The sequence below is a fragment of the Eulemur rufifrons genome, chromosome 28 (assembly GCF_041146395.1).
Source record: "Eulemur rufifrons isolate Redbay chromosome 28, OSU_ERuf_1, whole genome shotgun sequence".
NCBI lineage: Eukaryota > Metazoa > Chordata > Mammalia > Primates > Lemuridae > Eulemur > Eulemur rufifrons.
The window spans coordinates 34,307,004-34,324,035 of record NC_091010.1 but is presented as its reverse complement, the minus strand read 5'-3'; the positions used below and the strand labels follow the sequence as shown (position 1 = coordinate 34,324,035).

Genomic DNA, 17,032 nt, shown 5'->3' with positions numbered 1-17,032 from the left:
TGCTTTCTTTTTCTCTACTAAAAAGATTAGATTATATTAACTCTAAGTAATTCCCCTGATCTAATAACATTTTTTAAACAGCTAAATTTAGTAAGAAAACAGTAGGTTTTTTTAAAAAATTATTACATGATAAAGCCATGAGTGAATGGAACAATGATTCTCAAAGTTTAGAAGGCATAACGATCACCCATATGCATCATTTAGATTGCAGATTCCTAACATCTATGTCCCCAAATTCCAGAAATTCTCAGGAGCATTTGTAACAAACCTACCAGGTGATTCTGATGCAGATGATTTAGGTTTCAGTTTGAGAAAGAGTGGAGTAGGAGATTAGTCCAGGCATGACTGCACTCTCTCTTTCCCCACTATACATTTTCTTCCCCTCTTATTTAGAGCTTTGGTCCACCAAAAAAGCAGAAGAGTGTGGAGAGAGAGCAAGGAACATTTTCTTAAGCAACTTTACATTTCTGAAGCAAGGTCATTTCCCCCTTTCTGATAGTTTTGGACACTTCTCTTTAAAACACAAACTGGCACTGGTTTATTAGGGTGATGAGAATTTAAGTGCTAACCTCTACCTGCACTGTATTAATGACAGAAATCCAATTATGGCTAAATATTTTAATATAGGTCCCAAACATCTGGCCTCTATCAAGAAAGGTCCACTCACAACTTACTGGCAGTTCAGTGACTTAACAAATATCAGATAAAGGGCAATCCTCCTTTTAGCAAAGTAAAGACATAGGGCAGTTAAAGCAATTTAATCACTACTGGAAGGATGAGAAATAGGGTAAGAGGCAGGAGCAATGCCCACCCCACACACATACACATTCACATAAGAAGGGAGAGAGAATGAATGGTGACACTCTAGCAACTCTGTGTGACTCCATCTCCTTGTAATCCTTTTTATTAATATCAGTGAAGGCGGGTTAATACCAGTTTGGATAAAATGACAGCACTCTGCAAGGAGGATTTGGGCCCCTCAGTAGAATTGCTCTGGAAATGGAATATGGGGGAATTAGCACTATTTTTAATCATCTGGCCATTTACCATGTTTTAGGAGACAGGAAAGATTCTGTACAACTTTTCATATCTATGTTATATTTATAAATACTGTTTGTGATATTCTCCAGCTGTAAGGATTGTAAGTCTGGTTCAAGAGATTTTTTTTTTTTTAAGAACACACACACACAAATATATATTTCCTGGTGACCTAAGGACAGAGGCTCAGCCCAAATGTGCCTCACTGGGCCTGTAAGTGGGAAGTGCTGGGGATTTAGGTAACAAGGCTTCTTTCTCTGTCTCTAAGTGGCTAAAAATTCTCTGAACATTGTTTTGTGACATCTTTTTTAAAATCCCCCTTATCCCTGTCTCTCTTTCTCTATCCCTCTCTCTTCTGGCTACCCCCATTTGCTCACTTTGAACAGGAGCTTGAACTGTGAGTTTATCTCTCAGTTCCAATAAGAAACATCAACTTTGTCCTCATCAGTCTCTAGTCAGCCTTAAGCTTGTCTCTAAGCCAGGCTACCATCAGCCGCTGATCAATCTATGTCTTAGTTATCATTGGTTGGGTTTCTCCTCTCATCTAATTACCTGAAATGAAAAGTGGAGGACTAAGCAAGATCATGTGGTCCTTGTCCACTATATAGGGATAGGGATTGAGCAGGCATCATTAAATTTGTTCCTAACAGAAAGTACCAACACTCTGATCATATTTTCCATATTGTAAAGCTTTTTCCCTCCCCCACCACAAAAATAAAAACACATATATGCACATTTAAGGATACATTAAAGAAAAATGACCATACAGTTCATTTTACCTTGTTCTAACTAATTGCCCAGGAAATTGTATTTGGAAGTGCTTTGTTGGCTTCAGCAGCATATGTGTTTTAAAGTAAAAAGGTCACATAGACTTGGAAAGAAAAGATCAAGACTGAGGTACAAAGTTTAAACAAAGAACTTTATACAATTATTTAATTAAACATGAGTGTTCACTGTAAAATGAGAATATTGTGAATTTATGCGGGTATAAGGTTTTCATGATATAATGTACCCTACAAAGCATTATTAAAGTGTAATATAATTTTCTTAGTAACCTACCTAGGAATAAACAATCACTGTTTTTACTTAGCTAGAAATATTTTAATAACAGCTGAAATTTGGACTTTGACTTATATACAGAACTACTTCAGGATGGTGATTTGTTAAAAATCTTTTCCTTCCAAACTGTGGTTTTTAACTTCCTGACTCAGGAAATTCATATGTATTACATGCCTACACATTACAAGAGAAATTATGGCTCATATTTTCTCATTTCTCTGAAGTCTATAGGGAGTCAAACATATTACAAGAAAAGGACAATTTACTCAGGAGGCGCTGATGAAAGATGTTATCACCCACTGGGACACTACTGTAATGCCTCCAAGAAAGAAGCTGCCTATGCATATTGCTTAAATGTCCTCATTGCTTTTCTGAGTGGCAATGGTAGCTAATAAAAATGTTGTGCTGCTGCTTCCTCAGTCCTCTAGAGACTGCTACAAGGAATATGTCATCAGTTTCCTTCTTATCACTTTAGGTCAAAATACTTAAAATGCTGAATAAACATCCATCCAGTCCAGTCTGACATTTAAAAAAAAAAGATTAAGATAAGAAAAGTAATATGATAATTTATTGTGTGGATAGTGTTATCAATCTTGCTAACAATGGGATTTAAAATATCAGAATGATACTTACTATATTTGCATTTTTCCATATAAGATGAACTCTCAAAAATGAAAGTTTTGCATAGCATGGGATGACAAATTCTGACCCATTTAAAAGAGATTTTATACATTTTTTCCCTAAACAATCTAATTAGTTCAATGTATTATCGACAGCTCTACTTTGCATTACCAAGAAGGTGTAAAACGAAATAGTATTTTATAATAACTGTGATGAGCATACTACAAATTTCATAAAAACTAAACTCCCCTCATTAAAGGCCTGCCAATACACACTATCTAGTAGATACTCTCTACTTCTAAGTTCCAACAGATGATTCAACTGGTCCTTAATGAACAAAAAATGATTGAATGACAAAATGGACCTATTGTTCAGATGAAACAAGAATGCCTCTTCTTGCCTTGAATAAGAGTGGGACCTGGCAAAGATTCCTTGCTTGGCTAAACTTTAGTCAGGCTTCTGAATCTTCTCTTAGGACCATCCATGTACTTCCTTGTAAAATCCAATTTTAGCAAAGAACGCTGCTATGTCAGTTTGGCAAGAAACACCCCCCTCACCCAAATATCTGATCCCCCTTGATATCTGATCCAGTTCCTCATCCTCCACCATCCTACAGGTGATGTCTGATCACCCCTGCCTGTCCTCTGCAACAATCATGTTAGGTTGGTTTAGCCAGAATCCCCCTTTTTCCTAATGTTTTCTTTCCCTTAGTAATTTTCCATCCACTGATCCCCACACTGATATTTGCTATAAATTCTCACTTTCCCAGGCTGTGTGCAGAGTTGAGCCCACCTCTTTCCCCAGTCACAAGTCTCCATTGTGGTGGTCTCTGTACGTATATTGATGGTCCTGAATAAGGTCTTTCTTACCATACTTTAACAAGAGTCGTTTAATGATTTTTTTCTTTAACGAATGTCTAGAAGACTTGCATAATATGGTATTTATTACACTTTTTTTCTAAATCTATCAGCCAAGAAAGTATAGGTTATCCTACAGGAACAAATACCTAAACTTTTATTCCTTCCTTACTATACATATTTACACATCTATATATTTACTGATCAACATGTGGGCTCTGTCTATTGTTGTCATTTGGGCATCCAGGCTACTGAATGTTTCACCTCAGTGTCTTTTTCTCCAATCACAACAATGGGAGGGGATATGATGACTTGTACATTGGTTCTTTGAGCTCACATTTTACTAGTCAGAGCCAGTTAATTTCCTCCTAGCAAGAATGGTACACTGCCAGCATGCTCCAAAGAGAGGAAGAATAGAAAATTTTTGGCAAACAGCACAAATACTTTTGCTTTAATTTGAGTCAATCAGTTCAGTGGCTCTTTATCTTTAAACTCACTTCTTTATTTTAGAAGATCATTTCAATTGCAATTTTTAAAAAATGATAAAAGGAAAGAAAAGCTCAATTCTAACTATTCTGATTTTATTCACAGATTAAATAAAGGAGCTTTGTAATTGTGAAGAGTTTGGAACATTTTGTTATAATTGAAATTTTATGATTTTGAATAGTAAAAATGCAGAATATGTCCTTATTGAACATTTCCTAGGAAATTGTTTATCTGTATCATGAGGAAAACTTAAGTAGGGTGATAAAGATGTTAATAAAGCAAATGGCCATCTTCAATTTATCCTAACGACTAGAATAGACCCTCATCCCTCCTATTTGTGTAGTTTATAAAAAAAAAAAGAAAGACTCAAAAATACTTTTACAAAGTAGGTCCTTTTAAATGACATTCAAAAATGACAATAACACTGCACATTATAATATGTGTGGCAGACAGATTCTGAATTCCTGCCTCCAGATAAGTAACTCATAACTTTGTGTAATTCCCTAAGTGTGCCCAGAATCTCTGACTTGCTTCTAACCAATAGAATATGGCATAGGCTGTCACTCTTGTGATTAGATTATGTCATATAAGACTGTCTTGCAGACAGACTAGCTTTAGACACTCTCCTTGCAGGCGTGATGAAATAAGCAGCTATGTTAACTAAGCCACGTGGCAAGGAACTGAGCATAGCCTCTAAGAGTTGAAAGTAGCCTCTAGCGCAGAGATTGCAAGAAGGCAAGGCCCTGTGTCCTAGAACCATAAAGAAATTAATTCTGACAGCAATCTGAGTTTACTTGGAAGTGTGTTCTTCTCTGGTCAGGCCTCCATATAAGAACTAATCTGATCAACCCCTTGATTGCAACCTTGTGAGAGAGCCTATGTAGAAGGCCCACCTAAGCTGTGCATGGGCTATTAAACCACAGACACTGAGAAAAGTGATAATTTGTGATAATTTGTTATATAGCACTAGATAACCAATACTTTATGTTGTTCCCTAAGACTTGTCTGAAAGATTGGGGATAACATACAGTACTGGTAATTAATAACTGCTACATTTGTTGAATCTTCAACTTAATAATATTAAGGTGATATTATATTTTGCTTTCTCTTATATTTTAAAAATGCATTGGCATGAGCGTACCTTCACATATGTTCTTGTATTGGAAAGCATTATTCTCTGTTTTTATAGAAAGAGATTGATAGACACCTCAGTTCCCAATGCTTCCTCCAGTTCTGCCTTTCTTATAGAGAAAACAACCTGAGTATATCTGAAATTTCAGTGTTTCTGGATAGAGGTGCCAGACTAGCTGACAGCATATCACTGCAGATCCAATAGTCATGGATCTAATGAATGCATGTTCCTTTGTTATTGTTGCTAAAATTCTGAAATGCTTCTATCATTGTTGCTGTTGCCCAATATTTAGGAAAACCAGCATGATTCAGAACCAAAAACGAGTTAAGAATGCTAGTCATCTAAAGATATATTGAAGAAAGGAACTCATTGGGAATTAATTATTCTACTTCTGTATTACCAATTAACTCCTAATTGACCCAATACTTCCACAAAAAGCACCTATAAACTCTGAACAAAATACCAAAAACAAACAAACAAAATCTGACATCCTCGAAGAGAGAACCAAAGCAGGCATATTCTAGAAGGAAATGGACACTCAAATGAGGCAAACAACACAGATGATTTTCCTGTTTTATGGCAGTTAGCCTAAAGGAGGGCTGACTTCAATACTATCAGTTAAAACTCTGCTAGGAAGTCTGAAATCTTTGTGGCCTGAAGAGCCAGGGGGTAGATTTTGGGACCACCGAAACCGATGGAAAGTGAGAGAGGAATATTGCAAATAGAAAGCTAGAAAGAGGAAGAACAAAATTCTACTTTTAAACTATGTCTAAATTTGTAGTTAGTCTCTAAACTACACTTGTGTGGGACAGACTACAGGCAGAATAACTAAGAAACAAATGTATACTGAACACAGATTTGAGCTGCATTCAAGAGAAACAATTTTCATTTTGAGTTTTACCAAGCTGTCTGCTAAAATTAAAAACAAACAAAAAATTCCTCAGAGGAATGTAATAGAATCAAGAGTGTCTCCATAACATAACAAACTCACAATATCCAGTAGAAAGTCTAAAACAATTGATGTGATACACCTGGAAATGTGATCTCTTTAGAACAGGTGAGGAAATCCAGGAAGACCAGTGTTAGAACCAGCAGACAAAAACATTGAAACAGCTATTATAACTATATCTGTGCTCAGGGATGTAAAAACAAATATGCTCACTGTAAATGAAATAATGGGGAATCTCAGCAAAACATACAAAGTATAAAAATATGGAAAGCTTAGACCTGAAGAATATCTGAAATAAAAAAAGGCACTAAAACATCACTGGATAGGTTTAAAAACAGACAGAATGGAGATTGGCAGAGAATGTAGTGACCTTGAATATAGATCAATAGAGAATATGCAGTTTGCAGAAATGTGATAAAAATATATTGAAAATAATTGAACACAGCCCCAGAAACTGTGGAACAGCATCAAAATGACTGACACACCTATAATTGGAGTCTTAGAGGGAGAAGAGTCAGATGAGAAGAGTCAGAGAAATGGGCATGAAAATACTGATTAAATGATGATTGATAAATTTTTAATTTATGGAAAGTACATATTCAGAAATCCCAGAAGCTCAGCAACCCCACAAGAAAGATAGTATGAAGAAAACTATAGCTTGCCATAGCAACATGCCATAGTCAAGTTGCTAAGCACCCAAGATTAGGAGAAAATTTTGAAAGAATCCAAAGAAAAATGACACATTACATTAATGAAACATGATTTAAGTTTCCACTTTCACTCATCAGGAATCCTGGAGGCTGGTGTTTAAAGTGATAAAAAGAATTAATTAAAAGTACTTTGTATTTCTCTAAGGTAGGGGTTACATCTACAAATGTCTACAAGGATGAATCAGATAATGAAAATAAGTAAAACAAGTAAATAAGCAAAGCAAGTAATGCCTGAGTGTGAAGAGTGGTAGAGTTCAACTCTAGCTGATTATTGTCGTATTGGAAATCAGGACCTGTGTTGTCATTTCTGTTTATCAAGAGAGGACAGAAAGCTAAATTTGAATGTAAATTTTCATGAGTTTTAGGTATTGGATTTAAAATTGCTTAATATAATTTGTGGCCAGACAAAATGTCTATGCGTTGAGTGAAACTCCTGATCACTAATTTGTGACTTAAATAAGAGTAATAAAGAATCAGGTGGAAGAAAAACAAACTAATTGATAATTTTAAATAGAACAGACAATCTACATTTTCAATCATCAACCATACAATATGAGACTAATTTGAAAGAAATTATAACTGTGGTTCCAAAAGTCAGATGTGGCCACATTTTCAGGTTAAATAATAAGTTTGTTATACATACAATTTTGTTTTGACCTTAAGAGATAAGCAGGAGAATATTATGGTGCTACTAACATAAACAGAACTACTAGAGATTTAATAGATGCAGACTAAAATCATCAGGCATTTCTCCAACAGATTTTATAAGACAAGAAACTGGTATTGAGGTTTATACTAAGTTTATATGATGGCTAAAGGTGGGTTCTCTCCCTAAGGGTATGACTTGATTAATGCTTTCCCCTCCAATATGCCCTAAGTTAAGTGCTGGCATGATGTATTGCTCTTTTGGCCAATGAATTAGAACCATACCCAGAGAACTTCTTTATTTATCCCACAGTGGAAGTTAGCTAGCCAAAATATATTTTTCTTCCTTTCCTTTTTTTTTTTTTTTTTTGTAATTTTGAAATTGCATGTGGCTGATTGGCTATCCATTCTGTAGGTAGTGAAAGGTACATGTTATATTTGATGGCAAGTCTACAAATATTCAGAAGAAATTACTGCACAGTTTAACACGGAATTTAAGTCTCACAAAAAAGATAGCTTTTAAGTAATATATTTTTGGTTTCAAACTGTACCTAAACCTTGGATGGTTTTCTTTTTTATGCACACAATAAATATTTCCCTAAAATACACAGACTGGGTGTTCTATACTTGCTGGAAGGTTTTATTTTTACAGCTTGGAGAGTAAAAATTAGAAAATGACCTTCATAAAATGTAAGCTGGAAACATGACACACTCATACAATTAATTAAAAGAAAGAGCAAACAAAATAATGATTTAGAAATAGAATGTGAAGTCAGATGTTTATACTTTTAAGAAAAAAATGTTTCTCTTGCCCTTTTCTCTTCTGCTTTTACTTTGATCCTTTCCACTTCACTTCTTGTATAACTCTTAATACTTACTGTCCTTCTCTGTCACATTCTCATCATGTCCTTATCTCTTGGTTTCATTGTCTGCCACAGAATATGTTGAGATATTCTCTTTTAAAGGAAAGAAAACAACCCAAAAATCTCCAAAACCTTCCCTTGACCCTGATACACTCATGGAATTTTTATTTTAAATGTTCATTCTTCTCTAAATTTTTTGAAAATTTTCACACAGTACTACAACGATTTCATAAGAACACAATAGAGGAAGAAGGGAGTGCCTGCTACTCTGAAATTGGACACTGTACCTTAGAAATGGCTGTGTAATATCAGGCACATTACTTCATCTATGAGTCTGTTTTTTCTCCTGTGCAATAGAGATACAACTGCTACTAACTTATTTGTCAGAATAAAATGAGAAAACACATTCATGAGCACTTAATCCTCACAATAGATTTGTGAAGTAGATCTTGTGAGTTCTCAGTCTTTGCAAGCTCAACAGTTTCTGGAGTTTTTTGTTTGTTTAGTTGCTTTTATGTTTATTTGTTTAAAGTGTATATAAGAAATATGAAGGTGAAAAATAAAGGCAAAATGTTAACTTCACTGTTGTTTATATTTCTAATACTAAACATAAAATAGAAATATTAATTTAGAAAGCTCACTTAAGAAATGGTTTTAAAACTGTTTTGAGGAGCCCATGGGATTCTCAGAAGCTGCCTCAAGAAAAAAAAGGGAAGATTGCAAGTAGGACTTCCAGGTCTAGCTTCAATTAAATAATTCTGATTTTGTCTTTTTTTTTTTTGTATAATATATCACTGGAGCAAATGATTTTATGGCCTAAAAAACAATGCAGAAATCCCCTAGTGTAATGCAGGAAAACAAAATGACCTATAGTTAGAGGTTTTGTCTGCTTCTTTATCTTTGGTTTCATTGCTGAGATGGCTGGGATTTTAAAGGCTTGCAACACCAGAAATACATTTGGCATATGTCTCTGTAGTGTTGTGGCAGCATTTGGTATTAATTTTCAAGTTCCATAAAGCATAAGCAATCACACTGGTTATATCATCTTCAATGATTTGTTTAGAATGCTTAGCATGATTAGGAGTCCACAAACATAATTAAAATTTAGTAAAGATTGCATTTTGCAACTATAAATACATTTTAAACTTTTGCCTAGAAATACCACCAAAAATGCTTCTTTAAAACTATAGTATAAATATTAAAAAATAATTCAAATTTGATATAATTTTTAATAATGATATTATTACTAATGTGGTTCCAGGAGCTAATAGAAAAATATAATAAATAACAGCTAAAATAAACATTAATTTTATTCCTCATAGTGAAATTACATTGCAAATAGGTGTTTACATACCGGATCATCTGGATTATACTGAATAACATATTCTATCTGTCCATTTGGGCCATCATCTATGTCTGTAGCTCCATTGTCTCCTGAAAATCCTGTAAATATTGTAGTGCCTACAGGAGTGAGCTGAAAGGAAAATAAAAGAAAAACTGTAATTCTCATTTTGTCAGCTGCAAACCAGAAACGTTCCAGCACAAAAACCAGCTCTTTATTACACAAAGGAAAAGAGAAGTCAGCAGCCTACAACCTGAAACTGAAGCATTGCAAAGTAACAGTTATGTATTCCACATAGGAGTTCTTATAATGTCTGAATTTTTCATCTTCGTAATCCTTGCTATGGGTATAAATAGAAGTCACTGATTCAATGTGAAACATATTTTGACCAATTTATAACCATTAGCATCTTAGCACATATGGAGAAAAATGTGCCTCTTGTTACTCCTTTAAAAAGCTGAATGGATTTTTATCTATAAGCTAGAATTTAAATTATATGAAAAAGTTAGTTTCTTTATTTTAAAATCAGAAACTATTTCAGAGAGCAATGAAATCCAGGTTGGTAATTAATTACATGTAAGTGGCAAGTTTGAAGAAGAGAAGTCTGGGACAATGAATGCCCCATTTATCAGAGGAGAAAGCTGGGAGTTTCTTCAGTGTTTGTTGAGCAGAAATCCATCAGGTGACAGGAGTTGGAGACATGGTCAGATCTTTTCATTTTTTATTAAAACAACAGAACTTAATGTGTGTGGCATATAAAACCGTTATTTGGCATTTGGCCTAAATAGCTAGTCTTCATTCTTACTGATCTTCACCAGAAAATCACTTTTATTTTCTCTCACCTGTAGGTTGTAGGTCTCTGTACAATGTACTCCTATATCCAGAGCCATTTTTTTCAATCCTCTTCTGAGTCCTCAGGCGTGAGCTAAAACCCTACTCATTCGTTATGTTTCAACTTAATTAGATATCACCTTCTCCTATACCATCCCTGAAACAGCAATACTTACTCCAAGTCAGAATATGGTGCTCTTATTCTTGTGCTTGCATTTACACTTTATTTCTGTAATCATTGCATTATCACAGTAACTAAATGCATTTTAGCAATAAATATAAGTTCTGTGCCTCTGCAGAGCAGAGACTTTTAAATTTTGTTCTGAGATTTGTTAATTTTTGAATGGGATTTTTATCATAAAGAAATAGTTTAAGAGGAAAAATATGTTGCCTCATTTGCTTCAATTATCAGGGACTGCAAACTCAAATGTCTACAGGGATCCATCAGGTAATGTAAATGAGCGAAGCAAGCCTGATGAGATGGTGACAAATAGGGGAGGAATGCCATCTCTAAGTTGGTAGCTGCCAATCAAGCCCAGTAATTCCATATTGGAATATGGAGTTAATGCCAATAGGTCTTCTAATATTCTAATTCTATAAGATATCTTATAATTCTAAGGTTGGCTACAGATTTTAAAAAAAATAAACTATAAATGGGTCAAACAAAATAAACCCATTGCCCCAACAAACATACTAGCTTTCACTCTCTGATTTAGTAAAAGAATATAATTATGATTAAAGAAATAAGCCATAAATACAAAGGAGTTGGGTATTTATAAAGCCAACACTCCTGGAAGACGGCTTTAAAGGCAAAATTGAGAGAGCTGAAAAGAGTGAAAAGAGAGAGTTTAAGTAGTATATAAAAGAACACTGAGACATTATTGGTTTAGATAGGTTTCTAGGAAATGTTAGTTAACTAAATGGCTTGTAAGCTGACAGTTTTATAATTGTTTATGCAATCTTTATACCCCCAAAACATCACTTTCTCTTATAAAAATTCACCTTTATTATGTAGCTATGCTTTGATATTTTGATTTCCATTTTATTTGTAATCAAGAAATAAAAATTATATATATTTATTGTGTATAACATGTTGTTTCAAAATATGTGTACGTTGTGAAATGTCAAAATCAAGCTAAGTAACATATCCAGTATCTTGCATACTTATATTTTTTTGTGATGATAACACTTAAAATCTACTCTTTTATCAATGTTCAAAAAAGCATTGTTATTAGCTATAGTCACCTTGTTGTACAATAGATGCTTTGAACTTATTCCTTCCACCAAACTGAAATTTTGTATCCTTTGACAAAAATTTCCCACTCCCTACCTTCCCCCTCTGTCCCCTAGTAACCACCATTGTACCCTCTACTTCTATGATGTCAATATTTTTAGATTCCACATAAAAGTGAGATCGCATAGTATTTGTCTTTCTGTGCCCGATTTATTTCATTTAACATAATGTCTTCCAGTTTCATACATGATTTTTACATTATGAAATTTTAAAATTGGATGACATTAATTTGTTTCCAGATACCTAATAAAACAAACTTAAAGTGTTTAATCAACGATTTTATTGCCAAGTAAAATAACTATCATGGAGTTGGACTAAAATATCAAAACAAGGCAAAACAAAAAAACAAACAAACAAATGAACCACACACACACACACACACACACACAGACAAAGAAAAAAAACCAAACACACACACACACACAACTTGAAAATACTGTGGAAATATAGAATAAAATGTGTTTCTATGTCGTTCAATTTGCTTACTGTCTATTTCCTGAGGCAGCCTATATTATTGGACCAGATTCAGTTTAGAACAGAATCCTGAAGTCCTATAGCTGTGGATAATAAAATTGGTATTGTGGGGAAGGAATAGGAGAGCCAGGAAGAACTTTAATTTTCCCAGTCTCATTCAAGGTTAAATTTCTGGAAATAAATATTTATATGCCAGAAGTGTGCTAGAATGTATGGATTGAAAGATTTTACTCCTTACAATGTAATATTTGCAAATTCAAAGACATATTTATAAATTCAAACACTCAAACTATGAACAATATCTATTTTTTTATCTTGTGTTCCAAATTTTTTTTGAAACTCATAAAAAACAACATAAAATTACTATGGTACTGTAATACATTATCATCAGTTAATGTTATTTTCATCACTAATAGGTACTTTTCCATTTAGATATGATATTTATAAATAAGTTTAATTTCCAATATCTAGTCTTCTAAAATAAACCCTACATTGTATTATTTCTTTGATTGTCTTTAAAAAATATACTTGGTGAAAAGTCCACCAAAGATTGATATTAGACTACAGGAAAAAGAACAGGCTATTCATTTGTTCACAGTTGCAACTTTAAGGTTAATCTAAGAAGTAATTCAATTTCAATTGCTGTCATTTGAGGATTTGAGCTCATTGTGGGGGGCCACACATAATTTTCCCTAATAGAATTTATGTGGCCATATATTTTTTTTACTATACCTGTAAATTGCAAGTAGAAATATGATGCTACAATAAATTCTATTAGCTGATATCTTTGAATGGAAAATAAAAGAGAAACAGTTGTATTAGCTGTGGGAATAGAGGAAAAAACCTTATTTCTATAATGACATGGGTTTATGAACAATCTCTAAATAGAAGTTTAAGCTCTTTTATCAAAGCTTATTTTAGGTCCCTTGAAAATTAAATGAAATGCATTAGTGTAACAGTAGTAGATTTCATTACCATCTAATTAGCATAATGTCGGTGGAGCTTCATGAAGGATTCTAGGAAAGATGCAAGTGCAGAAAGGGAAACTGTTACATAATCAATTCATTATGTAACCTGTTATATAAACACAACCTGTTAATCACCTCAAAAGGTGAGAAACAACAACCAATACTGCCAGGGGAAAGGTGGGATAAACTAGAGAGCTTATAAAGGGTATCATGTGCTCAGACATCAGGGTCTTTCTCCACTTGTGGAGGCAGAACTGTTCCTCTCTCTCTGGAACATATTTTCACTTTGGGTTTTCCTTCCTTATTTTCATTCTTTCTTTTATGTGATAAACTGTTTGAATAAAATTGCTCTGTTTTTGTGGTCACTCCATCATTGGCTTGACTCAGTACCAGTACTCATTCTTGACACTGAGAGCTGGGGGACCAGGGAACATCTAGACAGATGAACCTAACATCTATACAGTGGAATACTATGCTGCTAGGGTAACAGTGTTGATGAATCAGAAACACAAAGCTGAAAAATAAATAAGCCTGGACATAAAAAGAATGTATGTTGTACAATTCCATTTACACTAGTGTCCAAAACTAGCAAATCTCATAATGGTACCAGGCATCAGATTATTCTTTGAAAGAGGATTTAGTAGTGACCAGGAGAAGTGGTTTTCTGAAAACCTGGCGATAGTTCCATTCTTAAACTAGTTTGTGGTAACATTTAGGTGTTTACTTTGGAAAATTCACTGAGGTAAATAATTATGATCTCTTTATTTTGTAGCATCTTGTAGCAAAGGAAAAATTTGTAAAATTTCATAATGAATATTTTGTGAATAAAGATACATTTAGCTACAGTTTCCTATTCTCCCTATGTATGGTGACTTTTGGAAGACCCATATAAAATCAACTATTTACTAAAAAATAGGTATCACTGCACAAACTCCAAAATATAGAAACAATTCTAAGAAACAGTATTCTAAGAAATAGTAAGTGGGTATCATAGTAGGAGAATATATGTAAGAACGTTCTCGTTAAAACATGGTCTTACTTTGCATTACAGACACTAGTAAAGAAAAATAAAACTGGGCAAGATAATGTACACAAGTGGTGAAACACAGGATATGTTATTGCTAATAAAATTGCATCATTTACTCTTTACTGCATTTTTTCACAATAAATTTTTGAGATAATGTATATGCCCCGCAGCATTTTGAAAGGAGGTAGATAGCTAGCTACCTGGCTAGATATTTCACAGTCACATCTATTTTCTGCTATTATAAAATTGAACAATGAGACCTCCCCCATGTTTGGTAGGTAAGAACTCTTAAATGCTATATCTCACAACTCCCTTAACTTATTATCATGATAAATAAAAACAAATAAGAGACAGAAAGCACATGCCTAAATGAACATGTAGCAAGAAAATTTATGTATAAACAACACAGTGTTAATAATGAACTGAGAGAAATATAAAAAAAGTCTCTCTAGAGAAAGCCTGCTATCTGCATCCAAAATCTCTTTAAGGGCAGACCATTTTTTTATTTTGTATTTCATAGCACCTAGCATTCAAATTGGCTCATCAGTATAAATTCAATTAATTCTTTTTATTTATATATAGTATCAATGCTTCTAAGACTGAAACCTGTCACAATTTATTCACATCTTAGTATATTATATCCTCAATAAAATCTCTGCACTGAAATACTGTTCCCATATCTCCTGCCTCCCTCTTCCTAGAACCTTGGAAAACCTTTCTTTTAGAAGTAACTCTCACCTATTCATTAAGTTGTTCAATTGCAACAGGATGACCAAAAGTTCCGGCAGGTCAATGCCCAAATACTCTGTCCACCTTTACTTGCTTCCATGGAGAAAACCATACACAATCCACCGTGAAGTATGGTTCTTCCTATGCCCTTGCTACTTTTTCTATAAGAAAAATCTGCAAAATTTCAGTGAATAATGGGACCCAGTTTTAGCAAACACATACAAGTAGACTAATTATATATTTAGCAAAAAAAATGGTATATTGCTCACTTGGAATAAAATATTGATAAGGATGAATGGTAGAAAGTGCTCTGCAAATCATAATAATTAAATGTATACATTTGATGATTAGATAATGCCACAGGTGTCAATATCACTATATTGGTAGATAACACAGATCTCCTGTCATTTATATCTGTTTTATATTTTCTGAAGTCTTATGCAGTATATGTACAAGAAAACAAACATTTTGCTAAAAATAAAATGCTAAAAATAATTATAAATATCTAAAATAGGTTATATATACATTCCAAACTAACGCCTTCTGATAGACTTTAATGGCTTTATTGATTAAAGAGAAACCATATGAGAGTCCAAAAAAAAAAATATTTTTAGGTAGTAAGTACAACTTAAATAATACATCTTCAACTGGAAAAAAAATGATGCAAAAGGATATTATCCAGTTTTGGAAACTTTCCCAAGAAAGAGCAACCCTAAAAAAATTATTTAAAATACAATTGATGAGATTTTATACTCTTACATGCATTCTCAAGAATCTAAGTGTTTTGTTTTCCCCTGCCCCCCAAAACAGAGAATATCTAAAGGGTCATGGATGTTAGATAAGCTGAAATATATATAATTAATCACTACAAGATACTTACCATATAATAATGACTTAATGACAAAAATGCTATCAAGGGTAGCAGGCGCTTTATTTCTACTAATAGATAGGCATTATCAAAAGAGAAACATTTTCTTTCGCAGAGCAGGACTACATATCAGTCTATGTCAGACTAATACACATTTATTTTTCACTTGTTAATATTGTTTTTCTGATTTATGGTATTAGCCATTTCATGTCAATTAATCTCTTAAGAAAACCTGCCCAACAGAAGGCAACATTCTGTATAAATTATCACTACCAGTGAAACTGAAGGAACCTCCCATGTTTAATTAAGGAGAACCATGATTCATTCTTTAACCTCCCCTTCAGATAAAATAATTTTATAAATCTTTTCTTGTAAGTCAACACTCCCTTGGAAATATGCTTTAGAAACAGTTATAGATTTGGAAACTAAAGTTTCTCCATATATGGAATGCAGAAATGACTTGGTAAACAGGTCATAATTAGTGGAACATTATTGAGAATTTCAGCTTTTTCTCACAATGATGAAATTACACTTTCTCTAAATTTATGATTATTTATTAAGGACTTATGGGTCAAATCATTGTCTAAATGACTACTATGTTTGTTTTACATTAACTTATAAACATAACATTTGTTTTAGTCAAGCATTTATCTAAATCAACTATCCATTTGAAGTCCATCTTAAAACCTTCTGGAATTGATAGCAAATAATATACATCCTTGTATTCAGATTGAGTGGGTGTTATCTTGTAGTGATTTAGTAAAATTAAATAAATAAATAAGAAAAGAGCTAAAGTTCTTTTTTTAGTCTAGTTAACATTAATTTACAGAAGTATAATTTACATAAAATAAAATGCAGAGATCTTTAGTATTCAGATTGATGAATTTTGACAACTGCATGGATCCACATAATGACCACCTAAAACAAAGCAGAACATTTCTATCATCCCATAAAGTTCCCTTCTACCCCTTTAGAGACTATCATCTGAGATGCAGCTACTTTTATCTCTCTCTCTATCTATCTATCTATCTAGAGAGAGAAATTTAGTGAGTACAAGTGCAGTTTTGTTGCATGCATATATTGCATGGTAGTAAAGTCTGGGCCTTTAGTGTAACCATCACCCAAATAATGTATTAAAT

At 33.4% G+C, this 17,032-nt stretch overlaps 1 protein-coding gene across 17 annotated transcripts in view; it reads right to left on the bottom strand.

The window, feature by feature from the left end:
• PCDH15 (protocadherin related 15) overlaps nucleotides 1-17,032 on the bottom strand; it is a 635,722-nt gene that overhangs the window by 379,858 nt on the left and 238,832 nt on the right. For all 17 annotated transcript variants that reach the window (XM_069460690.1, XM_069460691.1, XM_069460687.1 and 14 more), the window contains one exon: nucleotides 9,715-9,834. In XM_069460690.1, coding sequence (XP_069316791.1) covers nucleotides 9,715-9,834 — 120 coding nt within the window. The remainder of the gene's footprint in view (nucleotides 1-9,714; nucleotides 9,835-17,032) is intronic.